At 53.8% G+C, this 9,410-nt stretch overlaps 1 protein-coding gene across 1 annotated transcript; it reads left to right on the top strand.

The window, feature by feature from the left end:
- Positions 1–3,631: 3,631 nt before the first annotated feature.
- LOC112117463 (lymphocyte antigen 6E-like) lies at positions 3,632–8,032 on the top strand. Its single transcript, XM_024215414.1, has 3 exons — positions 3,632–3,683; positions 7,357–7,476; positions 7,872–8,032. Exons 1-3 carry the CDS (start codon positions 3,632–3,634, stop codon positions 8,030–8,032), a joined length of 333 nt encoding a protein of 110 aa, XP_024071182.1.
- The last annotated feature ends 1,378 nt before the right edge of the window (positions 8,033–9,410 follow it).

The following is a 9,410-nucleotide window of genomic DNA, read 5'->3' as shown; positions in this document are numbered from 1 at the left end:
TTGAACTTCCCCGCCCATCCCCAGTGAGTGTGTGTGTGTGTGAGAGAGAGAGAGACAATTAATGCTGCCAACACACCCACATTGATTTGGCCTCCCACTGCAGGAGCGCTCACCCCACATCTGCCCGTCCCCCCACCCAGCAATTAATTCTGCCCCAATCCCAAAATCAATCCCATCTCCCCAGCCCTCCGCCCCAGCTCAGCCCCCCACAGCCTCAACTCTGCTTCTCCTGCAGCTCCCGGGGTTCATCTCCCTTTCCCAGGCCTGGGGGTGGGGTTGCAGCAGGGTCCCCTCTCCCCCGTTCCAGGCTGGGTGTTGCAGGGAGGGAGAGTAGGGCATGGGACCTCCCTGAGTTGATGGGCATGTTCTGCTCTCTCCTTCACTCCTGCAAGAATAGCTGCAGCTCCTAGGAGTTGGAACTACCTGCTTTCTGCAGCAGCCCTGACTGGCTGCTCTTCCCAAGAGGGCGGGCAAATGGGGAAGGCAACCAATCAAAGGGTCCCCCCCCACAGGTAGGGTTGAAATTCCTGAGGGGGCTAAAGCTTCATCCTCTACCTGGAGACGGGCTCCAGACAGTGATGTGACTCCTGAGAAAACTGCTAATGGACATTTAATGGCTGGGACACTGAACAAGAAAACTGTGGGCCAATTCCCCACTGCTTTACTCCAGCTTTGGTAGCAATCAGTGTGGAACTTGGAGAGAGGAGCACAGGTTGCTGGAGGGAAGGGTTTGGACGAGGCACCAAGAAGTCAGTCTGTGTGCACATAGTTGGAATGCTAAGCTGCAAGTGGAGTAGCTCTGTAAATAGCTGCTTTACTGAAGAGTAGGTTCAGTTGCATAGGAATGGAGGCCTCGCGTGTTATTACCCAGCATGCAATGCATGAAACGCTTGCATCCTGGCGTCTCTCCGGTGATATCTATGGCACGACAGAACAGTGTGTTGGCCACTCCAGGTGTTCAAAAATCATGAGTCAGGCCCCAAAGATCATGAGATCAGCTTATAAAATCATATTTGTTGAAAAATAAAAATAAGGGGTTTTTATATTTGCATTCTGGTGATTGAGCCTTTAGGGTGAACTTCATTCAAGTTTCAAGCTTCTCTTTGCAGTTGCGAGGGCTAGACGCTTCCTTTTCTCTCCCCAAGAAAGCAGAGACTTTCATGAAATAACATGAATCCAAGAGCAGGGGCTTTAATAAAAATACCAAATAGCACTAGATGTGCAATAAAACTGTAAGAGTTGGAGACTATATTTTTTCTTGCATTTCCTAGTGGATGGGACAATTTTGATTTTATGAATATTTAAGGCTTCTAAAATGTACCCCAAGATGGTGTATGTTAGTGAAACGTGATATTCACGCACGCAGACAGAAAAGGAAAGGCCACCAGAAAACACTAAGACCACACCCACCTTGCCCTTTTTTCTACATGTCTCAAGTCTAGCCGGTCAAGTCTAGCCCACTCGGCCAATAAAGATGGACTCTGGCTGGACCTATTGTTGGGGTGGAAATTCCTGAGCCGAGGGGCTTCTATTGAGAACGCCCTGACTCCAGCGGCCAAATCTAGAAACTGTTCCTATTGCCATAATTTATGTGTATTATGATAGCGTCTAGAGGTTCCGGCTGAGCTCAGGGCCCCTGCGGCGGTAGGTGCTATACAGACCCATAGTGAGAGATGGTCCCTACCTACCTACAATAGTGGCCAATCGAGGGGCCTGCTCCAAAGCCACATAGAAATCAATGGAAGGAGTTCTGTTGACTTGAATCAGACCCCATACAAACCATTTAGGGCTTTGCAGAGCAACACCAGCACCTTGTATGGCACCTAGAAGCAAACAGGAAATTATTGGTCTGATACACGCCCTGGTCATACCACCAGGCACGTAGGAACAATCAGCCGCTAGCCCCTGGTAGAATGCATTGACATAACCCACGCTAGTAACAGGCACTGATCTCAGATGCTGCTCACATTCTATTTGCCGTGACTTTTGCCTCGCGTCTCTTCCTTTTTTTAGCATTCCCCAGCTCTAACCACAGTGCTAACAATCTGATCAGAGATAAGATTGCAAATGTCCAACCAGGCGTGTCCTGACCCCTGAGAAATGATATGTAAGCAGGGTCTGAATGAGCTCTCCCCCAACATCTAGTGATAAGCTGGGAGACAAAGACCTCACAACCAGACTGTATTTGCATAGACACACCTACTCTGCCTAGGTGTCCAGCAGACAGAGCTGCTTTGCCAAAGTGATTGATTTGGGCTGGTTTGGGTTAAAATTCACTTTAGTACTGAATGCAGGGTAATGAAAAGTTGCTATCCTTATTGTATGAATAAAGGGAAGCACTATACTCTACATGCCCTGATTGAGGGGGTCACCCTAACTTGAACCACACTCGCTAGGGAAGGAGTAAGGATGCCAAAGCCAAGGGACAGTCAGAGAGGGGTAGGGACAGATTCTTGTACTTGGTGAAGTGGGTGTTGTTTATAGAATCTCAGGTAACATTTGACCCTTTCCCCCCCACCATTGTTTAAAGATGCAGCTGAGTAGATTCAATGGAGAGTCCTCGTTTCTGCTCAATGATCGTTATAAGTGAAATTACTGATGAGCAGGCGTAAGGACTGAGTCTGAGACCTGGTTTGGGGACAGTGCAGAGACTGCAGTGGCCAGGAGGTTCCCCACCACCCGATGAAATTGCAAAGAGCTGCAGCGGCTACAAAGGGGGCCAAGTGGTGGAACTTCTGAATACAGCATTGCAGAGGCGGTGGTGGCGAGCAGTTGCCGAGATAACCGTGGTGAGAAGAGGTAAAGGCGGCTGGCAGAGGGGCAGCAGTGGTGAGCAGCAGCAAAGGGGGCAGCAAGTGGTGGCCAAGGCAGTGGGCTTCAGCAGCACCAGGGGCACTGCTCAATTCTCCCTTCAGGGGTGGGAGGTGAAGCCCGCACCCCTGAATTCTGGGACTTTGCTGACTTTGGACAAACAACGGGGAGTGGGGTGCAGCGGAGGGAAAGGGGAGTGGTGTGTTAAAGGGGCAGTTGTTCGTTGGACTTTCTCGCTGCAAGGTGGGAAACTGAGGCAAAAGACACTGCCTAACATATTGTGGGTGGGTGTTTACTTATGGTTTGCATGCTTTGGAATGGTGGTGGTGACGTTTTCCCACATTAATGCCGGATTCCCTCTGCCTTTTAATACCGTTTTCTTTTGTTATACCCAGATTCTGTGCTTGCGAGTGGGGCAAAATTGTTTCTTAAAAGCGCCTGGGGCGGGTGCTTTGTTTTCCCAGATGACTGGGTGCGGGCTCGACCCAATTCTCTTTCGTAATGCTCAGAGGAACCCCTACACACTGAACCCAGCCCTGGTGGCTCCTGGCAGAAGGGTGACATATGGAAACAAAAGCAATCAAGGGCCAGGACCTTTCACTCTGCACCGGGCCCATCACACCACCCTGCCAGTGCAGGGCGAGACAGAACCGAGCCTCCCACGCACATTCCACCCCTCCCAACCCCAGCGTTGTCCCAGCCCAGCGGGACCCAGCCTTCAAAATTGCTGTCTCCCTAGTCACCGAATCCAAGCAGGGAGATTTATATCCTGCCCCGGGAGAAGCTGCTCACATCAGGACGCTGCCAAGATCCAGGGAAGATGAAGGCTGTCCTGGCTGTCTTGTTGGCCGTCGTCCTGTGCGCACAGCAAGGTGAGACGTCGAGAGAGGCTCCTGGGCTGCTAGATAAACAAGATCCTGAGCAACTGGGGGCCATGGGGATGCTGCCGGCCCACCAGACCCAGCCCGGCCCAGCTAGGGGACCGGCAGCACCAGGGCAAGGAAGGGGGCGGGGCAGCTTGGTGGCAGGGCCCCACGGGTGCGCCGTAGTGAGAGCCAGTGGGTTGGAGCAGGGAGCCAGGCCAGTCCTGCAGCACACGATACACTGCTGTGATCTCCCACAACCCAGGGGCAGCACCCAACTCCCCCCACCTCCGTTACACTTCTGGGGGCAGGAGCTGCTTCTCCAGGGGCACCCATCCCGCAGGGGCAGGACCCAAATCCCCTCCCCCTGCCCCCCCAGGTGTAACATCTCCCAGCCCAGCAAAGGGTTTTCGTGGATTTTGTGGCCCCTGTACGACCCCATCCAGAAGATGGGGAATCAGGGGCACAGCAGGGGGGAGGGATAGCTCAGTGGTTTGAGCATTGGCCTGCTAAACCCAGGGTTGTGACTTCAATCCTTGAGGGGGGCATTTAGGAAGCTGGGGCAAAAATCTGTCTGGGGATTGGTCCTGCTTTGAGCAGGGGGTTGGACTAGATGACCTCTTGAGGTCCCTTCCAACCCTGATATTCTATGATCTTCACCTCTGGGCTAGCAGCAAAGATATGAGGCACTGTCATAGCACATGTGGCAGAGATGCGGTGGGCAATGGGTGGTGCTGTGGGAAAGCCCTGCTCTCAGTCTCCTGTGAGCCGACGGAGCTTCGAACTCAGCCTGGAAGTGAATGTTTTTGATGGGGAGAAGAGGAAGACGTTGCCACCCGCATCCCCGAGAAGGGCATTTTTCAGGGAGGTTTCTGTGCGCCGATAACTCAAACCCACCATTGTTTAATAGCTTCTGTGGGCTAAGCGCAGGGCACAAAGCCAGGCGCTGCTGCATATTAATTCTGGCTTGGCGGCTGACTCTATTCCTGTTCAAGTCACTGGCAAATCTCCTATTGACTTCAGTGTGTGGCCCTTGGCTAGGGTGACCAGATGTCCCGATTTTATAGGGACCGTCCCGATTTTTGGGTCTTTTTCTTATATAGGCCCCACCCCCCGTCCCGATTTTTCACATTTGCTGTCTGGTCACCCTACCCTGGGTGGATGCAGCTGTCTAGTTAGTTCACATCATTTCTTTTTCCGGTCGGTACGGTCAGGGCCGGCTCTAGGCACCAGCAAAACAAGCTGGTGCTTGGGGCGGCACACTTTTAGGGGCGGCATGGCCGGCGCCAGAATGCCGCCCCTAAAAATGTGCCCCGGCCGCCCTAGCTCACCTCCGCTGCTGCTGCTGCTGCCGCTCGCGCGCCGCTACTCGCCCTCCCTCTCAGGCTCTCAAGTCTGGGAGGGAGGGAGGGGGAGCAGCGGCGCGCTAAACAGCTGTTTCGCGTGCCGTGGCCACTCGGGATCTCCCCCTCCCTCCCAGGTTTGAGAGCCTGGGGGGAGGAGGCAGGGCTGGGGATTTGGGGAAGGGGCGGAGTTGAGGCAGGGCCAGGGGTGGGGTAATTAAAAAACGCAGGGGGGGAGGGGGCGGCCAAAATTGTTTTTGCTTTGGGCGGCAAAAATCCTAGAGCCGGCCCTGGGTACGGTGATGTTAAGGGGTTTTTGCTGCAGCCCTGCGGGTGGTTCTAGTGAGCTTTGGTTTGGTTAGGTGTCCGAGCGGGTTTGTTTTGGTATTTTGATTATTTCTATTATACAGTCGCACCTAGAGGCGCCAACCTAGGGCAGAGCCCAGGGCCGCCAAGAGGATTCTGGGGGCCTGGGGCAAAGCAATTTCGGGGCCCCTTCCATAAAAAAAAAGTTGCAATACTATAATAACATGTATTTGGAAATGTAAAAAATAACCAGTGAAATACATTCAAAAATTAATTGGTAATAATTTGAAAATACACTAAATACATTATTTAAAACCATTAAATGCTTTAATGCTATGTATACATTTGCAATTACATAATGGGCTGTCGCTGGGTGATGGTTGGTGCCAATGGGCTGTCGCTGCCTGGGGGTGGTGCTGCTGTTGCTCAGGGCTGGGTGGGGAGCTGGGCTCTGGGTTGGGGGGTGCCCGGCTCACAGGGGCTGGGCTCAGGGCTGTGGGGAGATGGGGTCAGGGGGGTACCCGGCTCAGAGGGGCTGGGCTCGGAGCTGGGGGTCAAGGCTGTGGGGGGGATGGGGTCGGGGGGTGTCCAGTTCAGAGGGGCTCGGCTCGGAGCTGGGGGTCTGGTATGTGGGAGGGATGGGGTCGAGGAGGTGCCCAGCTCAGAGGGGCTGGGCTCAGAGTTGGGGGTCAGGGCTGTGGGGAGGATGGGGTCGAGGGGTGTCTGGCTCAGAGGGGCTGGGCTCGGAGCTGGGGGTCAGGGCTGTGGGGAGGATGGGGTCGGGGGGTGCCCGGCCCCGGCCCCTTACCATGCCACTTCCCCCCTCTCCCAGAGCCTCAGCGCGCCGCGTCCAGGAGCGGCCCCGGACAGCGCTGCAGCGGCGTGTTGTCTCCAGCGGGGCCTGAGCTCCCGCCGCTCGGCTGCAGCTCGCAGCCCTGCCCACTTCCCAGCTGAGACGCCGGGGGATGGGGGAAGACGGAGGCAGGGGAAGCCTCCGACATACTCGTGGGGGCCCCTGCGGGGCCCGGGGCAAATTGCCCCACTTGCCCCCCCTCTGGGCGGCCCTGGCAGAGCCCCCTCGTGCCAGGCGTTGCACAGGTACATAGTGAGAGCGTGGAGGGGGTCGCTCACCAGAGAGTGCACCCCCTTGTGGCTAGGTGGGGATGTGGCAGCCTCTTTGATTCAGTACCCCCCGTTGAAAGCCCCTCAGAGCCTGCAGTGAGTTGCCCCATCTCATGACTCAGCCTTCTGGCCAGGTCACTGTATTCCTCACCTCCCTCCAGCCCACTTTCGCAGAGCAGCTCCTCCTTGAGCGGCTTCCTGCCGGTTTGAGCCGATACAGTGTCCCCTCAGACTCCCTGGCAGACCCCTTCTGCCTGGGCCGCAGGCTCTTACCAGCTGTTGGTGGCCTGCCAATAATTCACAGCTGAGGAGGCATCTACTCCGTCTCTTAATCCCTTATTGCCGTGGCAGGATGCGGCTTATAAACCTCCTCACAGAGAGCTTACAATCGAAACAGGCAAGCCAGGCAATAGATGGGTGAAAATGAGCATTATTAGCCTCATTTTACAGCCGGCCAACTGAGAGGCAGAGAAATGAAAGGTCTGATCCAAAGCCCGCGGGCGTCAATGGAAAGATGCCCATGGTCCTCACTGAGCTTCCAATCAGCTCTTAGTGCTTCAGCGATGGTCACAAACAAAGTTCATGGAAGAACCTGTCTCTCCTGGCTTCCTCTGCCTGTAACCACAAGGACACCTTTTCTCTCTCAGTTTTGCTCTGGTGGTACGACGCACTGAACGCTTTCCCTACCCCCAGATCCCGTGTGAGAGGGTAGTTTTACTACAGTTTGGGAGCACGGCTGAAGGGCAGTTGTTGCAGGGTGGGTGGATCGATTTAGAACCGTGGTTCTCCTCTCACCTCACGGGCGTCAGTGGGCTAACTCCTGGCGGACACTACAGTAAATGAGGGAGCTGGGCTGCTGGAGTGGCCACACCACTATACATGTCTAACTCCTCCGTGTCTCCCTTCCACAGCTGACTCGCTGTGGTGCTTCATGTGCGAAAAACAATCCAGCAACTGGAGCTGTCTGAAGATCACAAAGTGCTCGGCTGCAGACAAGTACTGCCTGACGACTGTTGGTTATGCTGGGATTGGTACGTGCCAGGATCGCTGACTGGGAACTAGGGAATAACTGCCGGAGAGTGGAGAACAGTGGGGTTTTGTACACATTTTTCATAGTGGCTTTTGCTAGGGGACGGGTCTAGGATTTATTGACCTCGCAGGAGACACATGTTAGGAAGGTGGAGAACTTTACGGGGCTGAATGAGCACCCCTGGTTCAAACACCCCAACCTTTGTGGGGTATGAAATCCAGATCCCAATGAGAGAGGGGAATGGGAAGGTTGAGAGAGAGGTGAATGGGGAGATAATGTTACTGTAGTCTCCTAGAGACTCCTGGAGATCAGATCTAAATCCTTTCCTGCATTGGCTCTCAGACCTCAGGGAGAGACCTTTTAATAATAGTTTTCTCTTTCTTCTCCTTGGTTAAGGCATGTGGACAGCCAAGAGGCAAATCACCAAGAAATGCTCCCCAAATTGCCCAGAGTTCAATATCAACCTGGGCTTAGCCTCCTACTCCACTACCTGCTGCAACACCTCCTTGTGCAACGTGAGTGGGAAGCCGGCACCCAAGCCAGGTCCTCGTCAGTGATGGGGTAAGAGGATCAGGGCCTTTCTTAGAGCTGGACTGTGATGTGCTGGGAAAAGAGGGGCTTTAACCCTGAAGAACCTGCTCAGATTTCCCCAGCAAGAGACCGACACCTTCTGTGCATTGGAGTTAACGAAGTATCCTATCAGCCAGGCTTTGCCCCAAAACTTCTGAACAAATAGCTTCTCTGTTGCCTTTCACACTGGGGTTCTGTTACCTGGCACAGCTCTTGGGAGATGCGGCGTCTTCTACTGTGCGGTCTTAGGCGTTGGACCGGGCTGAACGGCGCTGCCACCTATGGCCAAGCGAGGCAGGAGGACACTGAGTGATATTCTGCAGAAAGGGGTTCTGGTGCAATCCCAGCCAGTTTCTATAATATTTCCTTTCCTACAGACATTTCTAGTCAGTGTTACACTCGGATAACACAGGCCAAGGAACTGCCCCCCAAATAATTCCTAGAGCAGAGCTTTTAGAATAACCTCCCCTCACGATTTAAAACTTGCCAGTGATGGAAAATCCACCATGACCCTTGGTAAATTGATCCAATGACTAATTACTCTCACTGTTAAAAATGTACACCTGCTCTCCAGTCTGAATTGGTCTAGCTTCAACTTCCAGCCATCGGATCGTGTTAGACCCTTCTCTGCTAGAGCGAACATCCCATTATTAAATATTTGCTCCCCAGGCAGGAACTTTTAGACTGTGATCAAGTCACCCCCGAACCTTCTCTTTGTTACGCTACCTCGCTTGAGCTCTTTGAGTCTATCACGATGGGGCATGTCACATTGGTTGCAATCTCAATGGTGAAAAAGGAATTAAAATTCGTAGGCAAAATTATGAGACTCTCCCCAGCCCTTCACTGTCTGCTTCTGGTGAAGGGAGCATCCCCTCACCCCGATTTTCAGATCCTGGCCCCAGGTTCATTGTAGCAGGAGAGGCAGTGTGGCCTGGACTGGGACTCAGAAGCCCTGGCTTCTGTTCCCAGCACTGCCCCTGGCCTGCTGGGTGACTCTGGGCAAGTTGCTTCCATGTCTGTAAACAGGGGACAATAGGACTGAGCTCCTTTGCAAGGCGCTTTGAGATCGACGGATGGAAAGCGTGGGAGAAGCACTAGGGAGGGTTATTATTATTACAACCAAGTGCCTGGGCCTCAGACTTCACCTCCGGGCAGCTTCCAGCCCTGTGGATCATTCTACCTCTTCTGACCCCATTGCCTTAGCCAGGCAGCCATCCCTGGCTCTCTTCTGTCAGAGCGCCTCTGCCCGCAATCACACCTCTCTCTCCACATCCAGTTACGCCTCTTCCTCTTGGCCAAGCTCCCGCTTCCCTCTCAGCCACTTCCTGTTTAGCTGTGGTGACACTTTTTATATAGATGCACTTC

This window comes from Terrapene carolina, unplaced genomic scaffold (assembly GCF_002925995.2).
Source record: "Terrapene carolina triunguis isolate 2854851 unplaced genomic scaffold, T_m_triunguis-2.0 Scaffold58, whole genome shotgun sequence".
Classification (NCBI taxonomy): Eukaryota; Metazoa; Chordata; order Testudines; family Emydidae; genus Terrapene; species Terrapene triunguis.
Note: the sequence above shows the minus strand (reverse complement) of the source record. Positions and strands in the feature narration are given on the sequence as shown.

Excerpts from the sequence above, each read along its gene's own strand:
- LOC112117463 (XM_024215414.1), top strand. The coding sequence starts at position 3,632 with ATGAAGGCTGTCCTGGCTGTCTTGTTGGCCGTCGTCCTGTGCGCACAG. Across the intron at positions 3,684-7,356 it reads CGTCCTGTGCGCACAGCAAG|CTGACTCGCTGTGGTGCTTC; the intron begins GTGAGACGTCGA and ends TCCCTTCCACAG. Across the intron at positions 7,477-7,871 it reads TGTTGGTTATGCTGGGATTG|GCATGTGGACAGCCAAGAGG; the intron begins GTACGTGCCAGG and ends TCCTTGGTTAAG.